The 19,931-nt window shown below is 37.1% G+C and overlaps 1 protein-coding gene across 1 annotated transcript; it reads right to left on the reverse strand.

Annotated features, from left to right (window-relative positions):
* Positions 1–787: 787 nt before the first annotated feature.
* On the reverse strand, positions 788–17,038 carry CD47 (CD47 molecule). The gene is made up of 10 exons (XM_009993359.1): positions 16,696–17,038; positions 15,333–15,380; positions 13,166–13,255; positions 9,898–9,999; positions 9,428–9,520; positions 8,806–8,901; positions 6,982–7,074; positions 5,455–5,486; positions 3,110–3,134; positions 788–846 (listed from the first exon to the last, which is right to left on the reverse strand). The coding sequence occupies exons 1-10, from the start codon at positions 16,931–16,933 to the stop codon at positions 788–790; spliced, it is 876 nt and encodes a 291-aa protein (XP_009991661.1). The 5' UTR covers positions 16,934–17,038.
* Between the last annotated feature and the right edge of the window lie 2,893 nt (positions 17,039–19,931).

A 19,931-nucleotide genomic window follows, 5' to 3' on the forward strand; every position in this document is an offset into this window, starting at 1 on the left:
AGTTTTACAAATTCACTGTGTTAAGAAAGTCTGAAATTGCTTCCAGTACCACACACTGCACAACATGAACACAAAGAAGAACCACATTCAGCATGAAAATTACCAGCTGCTCTGCTCCGTAATTCCAGTGCTGAATTAGGCTCCAATAGCTGAGCAGTTTTTCATCAAAGAATACAGAAGAGGCACGGAGAGCTCTCTCACTGGACTAAAAGATCAGTCACCAGAGAATACATGACTACTGCCCATGGAGAAGAATACTACTATTTTGTGGAACTAGGAGAACTCAGTTAATAACTTAGTGAGAGCTGGGAGTAAACTTTGTACTTACACAACGTTGTGTATAAGCATTTTATTTGCTTTTTTTATAAAAGTCTGAATGTCAGAAGTGTTTGTACAATCGCTACTTCCTGCTTGTATCATAGACATATGACCATACCTTGTCCATGCACACAAATAAACAAAACAATAGTCTACATGGTATTGCAATCTTTGGGCTGAGCAGGCCCATTATCAAAGCAGTGACTAATTATAGTTTTTGAAAATAATACCACTAAGGATTACTGCAGGGAGACCTTGTAGTGGGCAAACAGTGCTTTTTATATTCTCACCCTCAACTGTACCAAATATACCATAACAAAAGAAAATTATGATCACATGTGGGCAAGCACACATGTTCCTCGCTACAGCTGCTGTGACTATAAAATTCCATCATTTATATCAAAAGCACTTTTGCCACACACGCAAAACAACTTGTTTCCTGAATTTCTTCTCTTTGAGTAGTGCATCTTCAAGGCCACGGTGTACCAACAACAGTGTACTTTTCACACATCACATAACTCCGCCGTTCTGGGAATTAAAAGAGAAATGATTGTTCAGGAAGCACAGTAACATTTTGTGTTGTCTACACAAGTTACACCTTCAAAAGATTACTTTGTTTTATCTTATACTTTGAAAGTACACTTAACACTTAAATAATGGAAATTAAGTGTCCTGTCTTATTAATTTATGAGATGCCAAGGCAGCTGTCCTTTGGACTGCAGAAGTGCTTGTATTCCTATTGGCTCAGAAAATAATCCTATGGCATATTTGGATAAATCATGTAGTAGCCAAGTAACCTAAACCTAGCAGTACTAGGTATTTGTAAGAATGATTGTTTTAAAAATCAGCTGGTATAACCTTCTTCCAATTAGGGCTAAATAGTACCTTATTTATTGTCACATACTCGGTTCATTCCTCTGCTAAGTGGCATGATATAAAAACATTTTGAGTAAATTGACAGATTTAGGGTGACCTTATTCTTTATCCTGACTAGCAAAATGTTGTAATTTGAGGCAGGGGTACTAGGCTAAGAGTGTAGTGATACCTCATGACATGACTGCTCAGTTTCCAGGAAGAAACAGAAGTATCAACAACATCAGCAAGTGCTCTTTTATCATACTCTCATGAAAAAGAAGTACATTTTTGGAATAGAAAAGAATCAATAAAATACTGATTTTGTTTTCAAACTTGAGCATCTTATCTAAAATTTAAGCTCTTCAATGACAGCAATCTGGCAAGGCACACTCTGTAACTCTTCTGATAAATATGAGCTGTGGGAACTAAGAATTGTTGCAAACTTGGCTACCTGCTTTAGGTACCAGTGTGGGAATTTTAGGCTAAGTTAATGCAGTCCCTTGCTTATTGTATATTAGGAAGAGTTTATTTACATGTAGTTAGTGTTACAAGTCTTACAAGTGGTTGTAAAATCAGAAAGGACTAATCCCAGCATTGAGGCCATTGCAAATTGGAAGAAATCGTATAGTAAGCCAGGACACTGCAACATAGATATTCTTTAACAATATCTGGTAGATTTTTAAACATTAATCACAATGACCTGGCAGAAAGCACAGTGCATCTTCAGATCTTAAAGTTCAACACCCAGGATTGTCAAAAATCAGTTGAAGTTACTTAAGCAGTTCTTAAATTTTACTAAGATGTGTTTCAGTTCTGTTTGCTTTTAGACATGACTGTCTGACCCTGGAAAATACTAAATTGAGTGATATCTGGAATACAAACAAACTAACAAAATCCAGAGAACTTCAATAACGTCTAAAAGAGGAGACACAGAGAAGGTTTAGCCATATTCACAACAAAAAACCAAACCACCTCAAAAAACAACAACCCACTACCGAAGAAACAGTCCATGAAGTTTAAAGACTATATAAGCATAAAGGAAGCACACAAACTATTATACTTTCCACATTTTATCAGAAACATACTATTTAGTCCTCTCTGACTCATCCTCTTCACTATTCAGAAATACATTCTTCTCCTACATATGATACAGGAAATATGTATTCTTTCTTTTCAAAGAAATATAATTCGACTAAGAACAGCACCTGCCCTGAAATCTCTCCTCCAGGATTCACCATATTAGCAATGGGGAACTCTAAAAATCCCCAAATACATGTTAATTTAAATAAATATCTGGAGTTATATTTGGACTTACCATCACTCTAACATCACTCCTTTTGCATCTTTAAAAGCCAAGCAGATTGATTAGTAATAAGCCAAAGAGCAAGAAATACTTAATAATTAATATTCAGATTAATTCTAAAAGTCAGGTTAGAACTACAATTCAGCATGCCAGTTAGTGAACAGGATAGCAGAAAACTACAAATATTTCAGCGTCATTCCCTTCACACCATAAATTTCCCTCATCTTAAGCACTACCAGAGTTTCATAGCATAATGGTAGTTTCCCCAACTAAAAATACCAAAAGCATAAAAACAAGGGTAGATTTTGCTATAATTGTAAATATTCCACCAAGCTTAAATGCTCGTGAAGAAGCAACATCAACTTTCAAGACCTGTCCCTCTAATCCTCTTAGAAGTGGGACTTTCTGCAAAATGAAGCGGGTAGATACAATACTCTGCGATATTAGAGCTGTCCTAAAGCAGTCAAACAATGCCACTCACTAGCCAGCACCGTAGCGTGGAACAAAGGGTCTGGAGCTGCAGGCAATAAGCTATTTGAGTGCTCTGCAACAGCACTGAGAACTATAATTATTTTTTGACCTTTTTTCATAATTAATCCCCTAATTAGAAGATAAGCCTTGAATATCACCTACCATTTAGTGGTTCTTCTACAGCTTTCTGCAAAACATTTAAAAATATATATATGTATAAAAAGCCTTCATGTTTACTTTTGGGTCGCCACAGTTAAATTACTCTAATTGACATATACAGTAAGTAGTGATTCTACAGAAATGAAGAAAGCTGGACGTTAATAAAGTTAATTACTAGAGTTCTGAAAAAAATTAATCAATCAATATCTGCATTCCAGATTATTTTTTCCCCACTGTAAATTTTTCGTCGTAATACCTCTAGGTGGCAGCAAAAGGCATGCAGATAGTACTTTTCAGCTCTGAAACCTAACTGATTAATGCTGTGATTTGACCAACAGTTAGTAAATACAGCAGCATGATAAAAAAATAAGGTAGCCAAGCAATCACATGTAATCTCAAAAGTAAATACACCATAGTAGTGCATTTAGTCAGATCATCATCAGAAACAACACACACAACCTACAGAAGTGTTGGAAAAATCAGTAAGGTTAAGATGCAGAATTTTAAAATAGGCACCTTCTCCCCTTCAGACTCATGAAAATATCAAGCATCGTTTGTTAAACGTGCCCCAGTGTCAAAATTAAACACTTCACCAACACTGAGTTTTACAGTCTTTAGATTACACAGAATCCAAATGTATTTTCAAAATTACTTCACATATATTTATATAGGAACAGCAATATATGCTGAGTAGCCCTTGGCAGAAACATGCAAAGTACTATACAAAATTTTCCACTAGGTCTTGCCATAACTTCCGTAAATTCATGGGCACAAATTAACAACATGTGAATTCCTCTGCATCTGACCCTCCACTAACTGCAGCTGCAAACCCTGTTTTTTTAGTGGCTGAGATTTCCAAGATGCTAGGTCCATCCTTAAACATGTCCTCCAAGTTTTAAAAATTTCTTTTTAATTCATTCCTGTCTCTAATTCAGAGAGTAACATAGCATTCACTGGTACATAATTATGGCTATTTCTTTACTTGTCAAATCCTTGCTGCAATATAAAAATCTCCTTGTGAAGAGAACAGCTTATCAAGAGAACAGTTCCATAAAGAATGCTATTTACTGTGATGGTTTCTATTTCAAAGCTCATTTACAACCAAAACCTAAGATTAAAAAAAAAGGATGTCCTCTTGCCCTGTTTGTTTCCATTCTACAAGTAAACATGAGCATGTTAGATAAAGACAAGATTGTGTTTTAAAAGAAGTATATCTGTAACACACTTCTCAGCTCATTGTTATAATATCAGGAACTTTGTGAATCACCTATTTTTTTTTTTCTTTTCAACCCTGTGCATTTATATTCCTTTCATAATAAGAGGCCAATCCTCTGAAATACTATTCCTTAAAACGAAAATGGATGAGAAAAAGGAAAAAAATTAATCTGTTTTCCCAACTGCAGCCAGCTCTCCTGCCCCACTGTTAAAAACCATCTTTCTTCAATAGTTGGGCCTCAGGCTGTAGACTGAAAAGAACTGGAAATGTGTCTCAAATTAGGGCTGCCAGCCCTAATGGGATTTTTTAGTATCTTAGTATTTTCTAGTTAGGCCTCTTTACTTGCTTCTGCAAAACTCTAGAAATCAGGCAGTTCACATTAATGGATCACTCAAAAGAACTGCACAGGTCTATAAGAATTACTGGTTTAGGAATGATTACTCTGAAATTAAAAAAAACAAAACAAAAACCCACCAAAACCAAACCTGGCTGAAAAAACCTTATTTTAAAATACTGAAGTGCTTTTCCATTTGTTCTGTGTGACCTAAGGACAGATGGTCTGCTTTCAGATGGTCTCATCAAATTAAGGGGCATTATAGGAAAATAAGAAGATAAAAAAAAGACCAAGGCTCTAGCAACTGTATAGCTGGGAATTCAAGAGCATATTAAAGGATTCCTCTGTAAAAGACCCCAGGAAAAAAAAAGTCTTTGTAATAAGCCACCTAGATAAAAAAAATTCAATGGTACCGTATTCTACTCTCACCTTAATGAAAAATAATTTTCACCAAGGTCAGAAAAAAAATCTTTATAAATTAATGAGAAAAACTGCATTGTAAAAGAACACCAAACTTCCCTTCACACAAACCACCTTCTTGTGACAGCCCTTCAAACTCCATTTGGGCACAACAGTCAGAATAGCTGTTTGGTAAGAGTGCAATTACAGTACTATAGACACACTCAATAGGGACAATGAAGACCACCAACTCACTCAACATTAGACATCTGTTACACAGCCAGAACTTTTGCTTGCTACCAACCTGGTCTGAATTCGAACTACTGAAGAAAGGTTCAGTATCTCACTACAATCCCCTGAGCCATCTAGTCACCCCAAATTTATTAATTTTAAGCTTACCCCTGGACGAGGATGATCTTTCATTCTGGAACCTAGAATAATTACAAAAAAGTGACCAAGCAGATGAATAGATGTCATAATCAATCAAACAAAAATATCTAGTGCTAAAACTTGCAACAGAATAGCAACACACAAAATTGAAGCTTGCCCTATCCAAAAGTACTTAATATGATGATCTGCAAATTCTTCAAGCCTCTAAGCCCTCTCTGTTTACAAACTGAATAATCTCATCACATACAATCTGGGAATTGTCTCACTCGTGAATTCAGCTCTAAAAATGAATTACACTACACACTATTCTTCGTGCTTATTTCGTGTGCTGGCATCTACACCAACAGTCACGTTTGATTTCTTCAGACAGCATAATCAATCTACAAATGCAATATTTATGCAGACCATTAGCAGACAGAATCAAAGCCATATACACAAGTAGTGCAAAGTCAATACAAATTACTTTTATCATTGTCAAAAGGCTTAAAGGTCACATTTTTTTACTCATCTTCACCTGTCTCAGGTATCAAATACTAGGTATTCCACCCTTAATTTCTTCTTTAATGGAAATCCTCCCTGTCTCAGGGTCGGCTATTTTTGACCATGCCCACACACAGTGTACACGTATTAAACCTAGAAGACTGCATAGATCAGTGCGGTCTAGGTACTGCGCTGATTGCATACACAGCAGCTTGCATCTGGAAGCAATATATCCTCAATTGCACAGTTCTGCATCCAGACTAAGAAGCTGTTGGAACAGCCTTCATGCACAGCTACAAAAAGTCACTCTGCTCCCAGACCCAAGCTGTAAAGTCCACACAATGTTATACTGTGGTGTGCCAGCTTAGAGATGTCTGCAATGCATTCCAATCACACAGCATTGCTGTGGTTTTTGCTTTATTAGCAGGCCTGACTGGCTTTTAAACCTTTTAATTTCTCATCTCTTTAAGATCTGGTGAACAGACCAGCTTTCAAAACAAAGTATTACTGTCTGCTCCTGGCTTTTAAAATTAAGCGTAAAAAAACTAGAATTCACTAAAATGAAAGGTGACCATTCAAATTGCTCTTATTTTAACCAACCTCTAACCAACAGAAATCACTAGGCAGATTTTGCTTCTTTAAATTAATATGCTAAGCTTTTGTCTGCATCATCCCCATACCCACTCCATAGAGTTGTTGGAATCTTTTTGCTCCCTTCGTTCCAAACTTCAGCTAGCCAACTGTGTAAATGCAGAGCTTAGACAACAACATCTGTCATACAGCTGAAAAACTCTTAAGAAAGCTGGTGTGTCAATCTCAAGACAGTTGATTATAATAAGCTGTAATTTTCTTTACTCAAGATTCCACAGCCCACCCTGGGCCATAACAAAGCAAATATATACAATTTTTCAGTATTTTAAAAAAATATGTAATTGTGAAATCACACCTTATGTTCAAATAAGCTATGTATACCTCTGAAAAGTACAAGAGAAAATAGCTCTTCTGAATATTTCAGTGCTAAAAAGAATAAAATGTAGATTATTAACTGTTACTTACCCATAATAAATATGTCAGCCAGGCTAAGCAAACTTGCAATAGCCATAATAGCTAAGCCAGCAATCACAACAGACCCATGTAATGGAGGACAGGCTGTCAAAAAACAGGATACAAGAAACTGTATCAGCTGACAAAGTAAAAGCACAAACATTTATTTTCTGATATAACTGAATGCCAAAATAAATAATCTGGTAAAAGCAGATGCAATTAGCTGATGTTTCAAAGCTACCCCAGAACTACTTCTACAAAACTGGCTCTTACAATGTAACCACAGTTCACCACAGAAACTCCTTGTTCCCTGATCCTTGTTTCCAGAGTCCAGAAGCCATTGCAAATATCTGTGAGCTCAACCTGGGATGATGTGCTACTTCTGCTGACAGGAAAGGGGCATTAAGCTAGACTTGTGCAATGATCACCCTGAAAAACTAGAGAGGCTTTCCATTTGAGAGTATAATAAATACACCCTTCATTTCATTATTACTTGAGAGGATAAATGCTTTACAAGCATTTACATCAGTTTCAAGGGTAATGGATGCAAACCAAGGGGCAATGGATGCAAACTGGAGCACAGGAGGTTCCATGTGAGTATCAGGAAGAACTTCTTTACTGTGAGAGTGACAGAGCACTGGAACAGGCTTCCCAGAGAGGTTGTGGAGTCTCCTTCACTGGAGACATTCAAAACCCACCTGGACAAGTTCCTGTGTGATGTACTCTGGGTGACCCTGCTCTGGCAGGGCGGTTGGACTAGATGATCTTTCGAGGTCCCTTCCAACCCCTAGGATTCTGTGATTCTGTTTATTTTACTATTACATTTGACAATGCTTGGGTGCTCCTTATAAATAAACCCTTCTGTAAATACTAAACAATAAGCATAACACTCAAAGCACAACACCACTGGAAGATCTATCATTTCACCCAGATTAGACAAATCTTTATGAACTGCTTCAAGGAGAAATAGTTTTTCTTAAATCTCCAACCAAATAAGCAATTAAAATGAAGAATGTCTCTATGAAACAATACATCAGGAGTATAAAGTGCTTCCAACGAACACAAGTATGCACTCGACTACTAAACAACTAAAAAGGATGCCTAGTCCTAAATTAATAATTTTCTCTGCTGTAGGGTTTTCTGGTCAGCAGGGGAGAAAGTGGGCAGGGGACAAAGGCAGGGTTAGAGGCAAGGATAAGGGGCACCACTGTATGCGGTGTTCATTGGCGGTCCTTCACAACAGTGACTGTTCCACAGTGTTTGAACAGTATGCCAGCTGTGACCAGACTTAAAACAGTTCAAGAACACTTCCAAGCTTACTGTCTCTGCATTTGCCTTCTTATACTGTTTCAATGGTATTAGTTTCCCAAGAATTCAGTTATCAGTTGCATACAAGCGGAGATATTAACAGGATATTTCTTACTTATTTCTTAATTGAACATAAGAAAATTATTATTACTCTAGTAAAGTTTCTAAATATCCCAGGCCTCGGTAAGAAGTACAGTAATAAAAGTCAGTGTTGGGTCTAGGCGACTTTAGGGCACTAACTACTGCAAAATTAGAACATTTAATATTTTTTTTAAACAACTTCTCATAGAATGCAGTCACACTGGATACAGCTGTACTAATAAAACTGATGTGTGTAATACTGCGTTGGGGCTATTCTTTCACCAGACAAAAGAGCATTACACAGAAGTTCTGAAATACATTTACAGAAGTTACTTGCTAACACTCAATGTAGTGAAGCCATTTTCACAGCATTTTAATGTTACACAAAGAAACATCAGGTGCAGACAAAAAGTAAAAAGACACTTTTATAGAAGATAGATTGCTTACCTGAGACACACAGTGCAAAACCAACCACAGCAATTATATAACCAAGGATTTGCAAACCTATCAGAGCATATGTTGCTTGTGGTAGACTATCAAAAACTGGGAAAGACAAAGAGAAGCAAAATTATAATGTTTAAAGTTTAACTACAGAGACATAAAAGACAGATCATTCATGTAAAACTAGAGATCATATTCTCCTACATTCCAAGTTCAGCCCATCAGTGTAATAAAAACTCACAAGTCACTTATGCCTCTTGTGTGAAAACATACATAAGAATACATGTATATATACAAATTACAAATAACCACATGTAGAAAAAGTGAAACATAAACATTCTGCTAGTTAGCTATTCATCCCAGTCCCAGGACCCAGGAAGGAAGAACAGGAATCACTCAGATGTCCTGCCCTAAATTTCATTAACTTATACTTCTTTCCTGAAGCAACTTAGCCAAACAAACACAGGTTAAATATTTTGTTTTGAGATACTAGGAAGGTCCAGAATCCAGGACACTATCATAGCACTGATTTATAAAAATGGAAAAGAGCACATAGATTATGCGAGCGGGAAAGAGCTCAGTTTTTATAGCAGTATGTTCTTGAGCTAGCGAAGAAACAAATACTCACCAATTCGAAACATCAAGTATTGAAGTGGCACCAAAATCACAGAAGGGATAACAATTAGGCCAAGACCAGCTTGATTCTGTGCAGCATAGCCATCTGCAAACATTTGTATAGGAATTAGTAAAACAGAAATCCTTGATTGGAATAAAACACAAAGAACAAAATTACATTATTAGTATCATCAAGATTTTAGGGTCCAGAAAAAAGCCCAATGAAACACAAGAAGTCACTCCCTAGCCCCTAATATTCATCCTAATATTCTGTAGCAGGACAGAAGATAGAATTAAATTTGGAGTCTGTGTCTCCTTACGATCATCTGAGGGTCTAACAAACACAATGCTGTTTCTGTTGTGTTCTGTATTTTTTTATTAGTAAACAGCAATTAAGAGGTAGTACTAACTTCCATACTACTGCATGAAGAGATTAATGTGTTTTATTCCTTTAAGCTAGGAAAGCAATTTTAATATACTTACCTTGGACATAAAGAACAGTGCCTACAACAGCAGCAACTGTGAAGATGATACCTGCTACAATAATGGCCATTTTCTTCTGAGTTACAATTTCGTATTTTAATGCTTAAAGACAAAACAGACAGAGAGGAAAACATTCAGATACAGAGATTGACTCACTAAAATACACAGATTGTATTGTTAGGACTGTTGTCCTAAACAAAGAAACAAGCACCTAAAAATTAGAACTATTAGTACTACTGAGATTTCATTTGTTTTTATTGTTTGACATGGTTATTATGACCTACTCAGATAAATGAAATCTGGCATTGGTGTTCTAGCCAAACTCTTAATTCCACCTTCTATAGGATTCAGGTGATACATTATTTTAATAACTCTGAGATATGTTACAGGTTAATTCAAGCAGATGCACTACTGACATTTAAATCATGTTGCAGTTAATTTGTTACTTGGGTGAGTGACAGATAGGGATTCAGAAATTTCAGGTTTAATTCTCTTCCCATGATATTCTGTGAGCTCAGACATAACAACTCTGTGCCCATGGGAACAGAATGATGTTCCCATCTAACTAGAATGCTGTGAAGATTACTAGATATGGGATGACCCATATCTAGGTGCCATAGATAAAATTAATTTTCAGTAAAACTGCACTGCTAAATAGCTGCCATCCCAGAAACTGTTGATTCCAGTGGAGGCTCTCAAAGCAGCAGCACTTCAGTGGTCTTTGGAAAAGAAGGAACAGAACAAATACAACATCATGATAAACTGTGTTTGCTTCTGTCTTACACACTGCTAAAACTAAGGCACAAATAAAGGCAGTTCTTTTTGCAAGCCTGAAAACTTATACACCAACAATGCTGTTAGCTGTCGAAATTGGAAATCACAGAGGATAAATATTGAAAGTAACTTCAAAAATAAAAACGAGGAGCACATACAGAATTAGCATTCTACTTACATGCATTAGCACAACAAAATACCATGAGGCTACAGTACATATTTCAGAGCGTACATACAACAAAATCTTTCATGGTATCTTACCAAAGAGTTACTGAACTCTCTCTTATAATTTAAACTGTCTTTCATTATATTCACATTGCCTAACACAACAGGACCCCAGTCATATTCTCAAGGACTACTGCCACTTAAACCAAAAACTGATTTGGAATAGTAGTAATAGTAAAAATTTCCTGCATATCTGTAAGAGAAGTGTGTTTTTCATATTATAAACATGCTAAATAAGGAAAGCAAGACACAAAGGCAAAACTATGTAATGGATATACTATACTTTAATCCTAAAAGCAAATCCTGTAAGCAAATCCCAAAAATCCAAACCAACCAACCAAAAACCCCAAAACACTCATCCCCAAAAAACCCCACCACAAACCCAAGAAAACACATTCCCAGGTGTTACACAGAAAAATAATGTCCAGTTTAACAAACTATTTAAAGTATACTGTAGCATTGCTGGATTCAAAGGTTAACTAAAACAGTGCCAATTCAAGGAAACAACCTCCTCACAAAAAATGAAGAAAAACAAACAGTAAGTATACCCACATTAAGTTAGAGGTAGCATGACTACATTTCCCCACAGAAGACGCAGATCTTTCATTAAAGTGTGGAGATTCAAAAAACACCCAAGCAAGCTCAACTTACTCCTGTAAAATGACAGTGTTTCTCCATAGACATATCCATCCTTATTTCAGGACAATTATTACTTTCCTATCAAAATGCTAAAAATGTTCAAGTTCTGCTCCGAATGTAAGACAGTGACAATTCCTTAATGTATCAGATACTCCTAAACCATTATAAACAATAATGAAGCTCAGGGCTCTAATGCTATGGAAGTAATAAAAAAATAATTAGTTTTAATTCTGACCATGGGAGGACCTTGGAGGAGTCACATATCACTTTCAGAGCTTCATGAAAAGGTAATGAAGGAAATTATATATAGATAGATGACTGAATACATCTGTGATTACGAGAAATCACTGAGTGTAATTTCTTTGCATTTCTTATGGACTCTACACGTAGGTAGACTTTTTTAACTTTGTCTACAAAATGAAAAAGGCTGAAAAAACTCAAGTGCTGATGAAAAATTGCACCACAGGGAACTATCTGGAAGACTAGGACACAAAGCACACTCTACATTGCCTAGATGTTGGACAACAGTATATAAAGAACACCTAAGGATGTATGGTACTGGTAAATGTATTGCCTCTAAAATCATTTAACAAAATCATTGAAGTAGGTGTTACAATAGGTGCTGAAAGACTAAGGATCAATTTTACACTACAAAGACAGCATCGTCCTTCTCTGATACTGACTTCATGACCATAAAATACAATATGTTTCTGTTTCTCAGGACTCAATAAGACCATGGAGAATCAACAGAGAAGAAAAGCTTCCTTATTCTAACCAATGACAGTAGAAATGATCAGTTATACCCCACATAAATTACACATCAAAAAACCTCACTATTTGCAACACTTCTGGCAGTAGAAATATCACATGGCAGACTAGATCTGAACACAGGCCCTTTGGGCTGCACATCATAGCATTGTCTATGAACACACACAGCTGCTAAAAACTTTACCCCAGGAAGCAACTCCTGACCTCCAAGCAAACAGAGCAGACTGGCCACGATCCCACTGCTTAGGGCTCCACCTCCTTCAAAAAGGTGCCTGCCTGCATACATACGGCATGACAGGGGCACCATGTGGCACACTGAAGTCCCAAAACATGCATCCTTTTGATGAGGTCATGTTGTGGTGTTGTTTTGTTGTTTTTTTTCAGTTAAAAGGTACTAAACTCTGCAAATGCTACACCAGACTAGTGTTTTCATAGTTTGATACCAAATACGTATGCCACATGTACTTAAGTGTAAGGTTTATTGAAAAGGAAACAGACCACTAAGCAGAACATAAGAGGGTAGCTAGGCATGCTCTTACTGACCCAAGTCTGTAAGTGATAGTGCTTATTAGGAACTGTCTTGTGAAGTGTATATAACTTAACACTTTGGTCATGTTAGCTGATTAATGCCAAAAGAAAGCCCAGAAATTCACAGTGTCGTTGATAGCAGAGGATTTCAGAGCAACCCAAACACCAAGTTATTTGACAAAGCAGATGTACCACCCCTCTGTGTATTATCTGGATCAATTTTACTGGACAATTTTTAGATGTAAACACCATCTTTCATCTTACATTGATGTCTTTACGCAAGTGATTTTAGGACAAATCAATAATTGCAAAGAATTAAAAAGTCAATACTTACCAATAACAATAAACTGAGCCGAACACAAAATAATAACTAAGAACAGCAATGCTATGATGAGAGCCCTTTCCACTAGAAGAAACCATGATCCTAGAGAATAAACAAAGAAAAATGGTAGGAAGACAACAAAAACTGACATTATTAGCTTTACAATTTTTTCCTTCTTTTAGGCTATGATCTAGATTGCTCAATAACATATGCTATTGTTAGCATTAAGAGTTATAATAGGCTATCATAGTTTATTCCCAGCTGGCAACTAAGCCCCATACAGCCATTCGCTCAGCCCGTCCTAGTGGGACACAGGAAAGAATCAGAAAAGTAAAAGTGAGAAAATCTGAGATAAAGACAGCTTAATAGGTAAAGCAAAAACGGCATATGCAGGCAAAGCAGAAGGAGGAATTAATTTGGTACTTCCCATGGCAGGCAGGTGTTCAGCCATCTCCAGGAGAGCAGGGCTCCATCACACCTAACAATGACTTGGGAAGACAAATGCCATCACTCTTAATGTCCCCCCTTTTCCCTCTTCCCCCAGCTTTTATTGCTGAGCACAATATAAAATATTATGGAATATCCCTTTGGTCAGAGGGGTCAGCTGTTCCAGCTGTGTGCCCTCCCAACCCCTTGTGCACCCCCAGCCACCTCGCTGCAGGGGTGGTGAGGAGTGGAAAAGTCCTTGATGCTGTGTGAGCACTGCTCAGCAGTAACTAAAACATCTCTGAGTTGTGGACAATAACATAGGCCCATACCAGCTACTATGGAGAAAATTAACTCTATCCCAGCCAGAACCAGCACATAGGCTAATAAAGCTATTTCTTGTTCTCATCTTGTGTGTGACAATTTATTTTTTTTTTTCAGTATTTCTAGCTACTGTAACATTTTCCAAACTGGAAGTCTTACCCTCCACTGCAGCAGAGGATATATTTATGCTGTTGTCTGGCAGAACAAGCTAGTTAAGTTTGTGAACTACGAACAGCACAGCACATCAGAAAAAAAATGGTGTATTTAAGCTAAGATGGAACTGGGCAAGATACGAAAAGTCCAATTCAATGCTTCCCCAGCTGTTCTATTCTACCTCCAACTGCTACAATTCCTGACGAAATCCAGGTGTGTGATAAGGCATACAGAAGGTAACCTAAGTGAGAAGGAAACACTGCTTTGTCATTTTTAGAAATCATACGTTTTCCTTTAGGTCTTCCAACCATGATCCATTTAGCTTTTTTCCCCCCTGCATCTTGGGATGCCTAAGGCTGTTCAGTCACTCGTGCTTAAAGACCATGTAAGCCACCTTCCAAACTAAAATTCTGAAAAATATCTCCACTGAACTATAAAATACAGTTGATTCCTGCATCTCTTCTCATAACTTCATTTAGACTCATGCATTGAAATCCAAGATCCCCATTTCTCACATTATACTTCCTGCTGTGCAAGCCTGCACACTTGCTTCTAAAGAAATTTCTGATCTGCATCTAGATGCATACTCCTTCCACTTACTCTCCATATTTAAAAGCCGTATCTACTGTTCCAGAAAGAGAATTAAGTAGCAACACCTCAAACATAAAAAGCCAAGTAAATACCTTCAGGATAGTTTTAAATTCAAATACCCCTCTTCCCTCTCATCACTCCTCACAAGGTTACAACACAAGCATAAGGCAATCACAAAATATACTAAAGGCAGAGAAATGGAGGAATATCTGTGAACTTCCTTACAAATAAAATAATCCTAATTTAATGACTTGTTTAAAGGAGGTTTCTTGCTTCATTTGTATTTTTAAAAAAGCAACTAATATCGAACAGTAACTTCAACGCACACATGCCATTCTCTACATAAGCTAAATTATACAGGCAAATCCCAGCAATACTGTTTGATGTAACCAAGAATTATTAATAAACTGAGAGTATCTGCTTGCAGATACTCTAAAGCAGTTTTCACTTCCTCTGTAGAATTTCCAGATGACACTATCAGGTATTACAAATAGAAAGAAGCAGCCATAAAGCCTGGTATCTGCTAGGACTTCAGCATGAAGCAAACAACAAAAAATTATGTAGAATATAAAGAGAGAATAAGAGACTGTTTTACCTTCAGCTAAACCCTCAAACAAAGTTTTAAATTTTCTAGCATATACCCTCAAATCTATTGTGACCTTGCAACTATAAATTCTTCACTAACCACATTTTTCCTTTGGTGCTGGTGTACCTTCCTCGTTGCAACTGACAACTAGAAAATGAAATTAGAAAAATGACATCAGTTTCCTTCTTTGAAATCTTTGTACCACTTTCTAAATTCTGAAAACAGATAAAAAGAAAATTGTAAAACTTGCAAATGAGACTTAATTCTACCACACTTTCAAGCCTTGTTTTCTCTTCTAGAGCTTAACACTGAATGGCAAAAACAGTCGAAAAAGTTTGAGTGAGAAAGAAGTTGTAAAAGAAGGAAACCACCTATAACTCTTTCCTTTTTTTTCTAATAACAGAATGATTTTGTAGCATTCTCTCTTTCAGTGGCTGTGCCCCTCTTAATCCACTTCAGGATCATATTTGTTTTGCAATGTATATTGTTACCCTAGTAATGAGGCCCAACTGTGATTTTCACAGTTTAAATTAAACAGCAGGACATACCTGTTTGAGCTTCACAAATATTTTCATGACAAATGCAAAAACACTGAAGGACAATTCTACAGTGCACAGTAAGACTCTATGTGTTAGACATACATGACAAATTCAATGCTTCTTAGCAGCTTTCCAGAAGCAAGAAGCAAGTCTCCTGTGCAGATCAGTTAACAATACACACATGTTCAGTGAAGCTGTCACTTCTGCATACTACTACACAGACTGCACATGTACAGCAGACCCCATTAACTGAGGCACTAGAGCACATGGGCTGCGTCTGACAAGATGAGGCAAAATGGCTCACTAAATGAGAAACTCATTTAGTCACCGTTATCTTAGTTCAGCATTGTCTTCTGAAGACAACATTTAATGCTAGGAAATCGTAACAAGTTATGATCTAGCAACAGCACTTACAACCTCATTGGAAACTGCACACCTTCAGATCAAGCTATAGAGTTCTTAAACTAGTTCTATCTGCAATTTTTCCAGCATAGTTAAGTATTGCGAGATGGCATTTCTTCAAAGAAAAACTCTCTGCAGCCACTGTGATGAATGTATAAATCCCAACATTACAAAGATATAAAGATGTTTCAGTATGTAATCTAATAACATGAGCTTGTTAAAAATATCACCGACTAAACTCAAAATATGTAGGAAAGCACAGACTTTACTGCATTAGATGAGCAATTTTCAGACATTATTACAGAATGAAATAATGGGCTTGCATCTTTCCAAATGAAGCACTCCCCTGTAACTTAATCCAAAATAACTCACACTAGCATTCACGTTAGAAGGCCTGGTTCATTTGGTTTTTCTATTTTCAATTTAAATAATAAATTGTCATATTTGTTATTTTTTCCCTTCCCGTAACATTTTGCTTGTTTTCTCTCCCAAAAGATTCTAAACAATGGCAGGCAACTCACCTGTGTGGTTTCTAAGTTCAACTCTTGTTTCTCCTTCTCTGTTTGATTCCGTTACTTGACAACTGTAATTTCCAGCTTCTGCTTCCGTACTCTTAATCGTTAGGGAGGCAATACCCTTGGGTAAATTCACCTCAGATTCTAAGTTAGCTGATGGGACCATTTGATCTCTGTAGAACTCATTTTTTTCTCCATCAAAAGAAAAAATTACTTTTCCTTGTCTTTTCCAGGTAACAAACATGACTTTTGTGTTGTTTTCCTTTAGATTGGTCACACAGCAAGGTAAAATGACAGTTTTATTACACTGAGTTCTTTCAACAAATTCTGTCACATTAAACAACAATTGGGCAGAACCTATAAAGAAAAATGAAAATTGACACATTCAGAATTATTACTTAATATGCAAGAAAGGAAAATGAATTGCAACACACAACTTGGGAAAACAAAAACTCTCCCCCAAAATGAGAATGCTTTAACAGAGTAACAAGGAAAAAAATGGCTTATTGTAGCTCCCCTATACAAAGATGTAGCCATTCTCATATACATTTACTGTATAGATACCATAACCTATCATAAATTTATACATTAAAAAAGTAATAAAACTTTGGGCTGCCATTGACTTGGACACTTGCCCTAAAATGCCATATGCAGAAATACTGCATTAATGACTGGTTTCTGCAAAGCATACACATAACATTAACCACAGGCTGTCCCACTGATCAGATTTTTGCAGCTGATCACAGGGGTATCTAAAAACAGGGGTCCAGGCATCAGCTCCACAGAAGCACCTTTACAGTTCACTAAGGAAGGCAAGCAAGGCAGCTTAGTCAACCAAGCTCTGTCATTTGTTCCTTCTTATCTCTGAAGGTGGAGCCAAATGCCCACAGGTTTTGATCGTTTCTTGTAAATTCTCTCTTCACTCTTCTGATGGAGGAAGTCCATATACAATACCATACAGTAAATAAGATTATTACTTACTTAGTTTTTGAGTGTATATACAGTAGAACTGAAAATGGAGACTTCATAAAAACAAATGTCCTGTACTATAAATTATTGTGATTAATGCTACTAACAATGGCATTCAATGCAGGTAATGAAAAATCACCATCACACAGGATCATGTTACAACTGCTGTTTTTAACCATTTCTCTCCCACATTGCACCACAGTTCTAAAACAATATCAGTGACTAAATATTATTGTAAGAAAGACCTAAACCCTATGCCAAGTTTTGCTCTGAAATGAAGACTCATTTATCAATTGTTGAAAACATAAAAAATCATAACATCCGTATTTAAAAATTATACCAGGAACCAGAGGAAAGAGGTTAATTAATTTGACTGCAAAACATGAAAGCTTTGAATTCCTATATTTTCGATGTTTTTCGTTTGTGTGAAATTGTAACTTAGTTTAATAGCTGTCCTAGTAGCCACTGCTTTCCCAAAGGCCCAACAGCTTGACTATATCCACCTAATAAAACCAAGTAAGGGAAAAGATATGTACTGTAAAACAAGACCACAACCCCTAATACTGTAAGCACACAGACTTAAAAACTGGGAGTAGGTCCAGTGACTTCAGAAGAACTACTGGTATTTCAATGTCTAAATCTGCTCAAAATTGTGATATGTATTTGATGACAAATTTCAATGAGGGGGAAGGAGGAGAAAAAAAGGAAAACAATCAGTAAAAGTTGTGTCACTACTTACAATAGCTCAATTTTTTTCAAAGCAACAGTCTCAGACCAAATTTTAAAAGCACTGATCCTTGAAAAATTGGTTTAATATTCTCACAAAAGTCACTGGATTACTTCTGAATATCTAAAGCTTGTAGCGAACTGACTAAATATGCAATTATGCAGGACACCACTTAACAATGAGGTAATAATTATTCTCTGGTTTACTCACTGTATTGCATTTTTAAACTACACCTCAAAAAATTAGAAGCAACAAAAGCAGAACAAAGGGCCACTGCACCCAAACCCCAAACTATGCACTAATGAAAAATAAAGCACAGTTAAAAGCTGTAGTGCTTCAGTGGTTCTTCCCGAAACAAATTTCACACCTGGTTTATTTTAATACTACCTCATGATAAAATGTTTCTGAGTGATAGGGTTTGAGTTTTGTATGGTGGTTTGGGTTTTTCCTCCTTTACAGCTAGCACAGTTACACGCCTTCACTGGCTCCATCACAGAGAAAGGTGATTTTCAACTAAAGGAAGCAACTATACTTCCAAATATTTACCAAAGCAAAACAAGTACAACCATCTTGAAGGAACTAAAACAAATTGGTCATGATTTTCTCGCTAGTGTTAGCACAAAATGGCAGGGAGTTGTAAATTACCAATTCCATCAGTTTGCTGCTGTGTAATCTATGAGAGCTGGCATATTGTGCCTGAAGCCAATTATGAAGTACTCATGTGAACTGCTCCACCAGCAGAGAGTGCTGGGGAAATAACACGATAACACGGACGCTGCAGACAGGCACCAGCTTCCTATGTCAGCTTCCAACCTTCTTGTGGTATGAGGAAGTTGGCAACAGTTCTCAAATCCAGGAGATAGCAGACTTCTACGTAAGCTCTTAGCCTCCAACTTTCTCATGGATAAGCAGCTTAGAGGCGTCACATAAAGGTAACAATTTTAAAGCCTTACACTAAGCAGTTTGGGGGGCCTGCTTCTGAAGACTATGCAGTCATGAAGCTGCAACAGAAAGGTTGTTTCAACTGACATATACCGTACACAATCAGGAGCACGGCACATGATGGCAAAACCAGCTATACTCGGCAGTTGTACCTGAGAGACACCGGCATTTCTCACTGACTACAAAACATGCTAAGGCACTCAGCATTTAAACCAGTCTACTGCTAACTCAGGAACGTGAATTTAGATACTCGTTGTTTAGATGTGCTGCTTATGGACAGCAGAGCAATCCAGAATTGGCACATCAGCAGAAGCGTTGTCCGGTTTTTAACTCTCCCTCTCCCTACCGAGTTTCTTAAAGCGCACCAAACATAGGAAGTTAGATCGCAAGATATCATTTACCCATCAGTGGCACCCCAAGTTGTTTTTTTAAGATCAAGAAGCCCCTTCAAGCCGAGAAAGCGTACAGCCGACGAGCAGCGTAAACAAACACGGCTGTTTCTCCAAAGCACCACATGAAGCTGAGCCCGCACCAGGGCGCCTCCGCCCCACCCCGCAGCTCCTGCAAGCGGCAACCCACTCCCAACCCCGGGGAGCACGGGGGA

Source organism: Chaetura pelagica, unplaced genomic scaffold (genome assembly GCF_000747805.2).
Source record: "Chaetura pelagica isolate M959 unplaced genomic scaffold, ChaPel_1.0 scaffold101, whole genome shotgun sequence".
Lineage (NCBI taxonomy): Eukaryota > Metazoa > Chordata > Aves > Apodiformes > Apodidae > Chaetura > Chaetura pelagica.

Bases quoted from the DNA above. Each gene is read 5' to 3' on its own strand.
- CD47 (XM_009993359.1), bottom strand. From the start codon at position 16,933: ATGTTTGTTACCTGGAAAAGACAAGGAAAAGTAATTTTTTCTTTTGAT. The intron at 3,135-5,454 runs GTAAGCTTAAAA...AATGTTTTGCAG, and splicing joins AAGATCATCCTCGTCCAGGG to AAAGCTGTAGAAGAACCACT. The intron at 847-3,109 runs GTAGGTGATATT...TTTAATTCCCAG, and splicing joins TGTAGAAGAACCACTAAATG to AACGGCGGAGTTATGTGATG.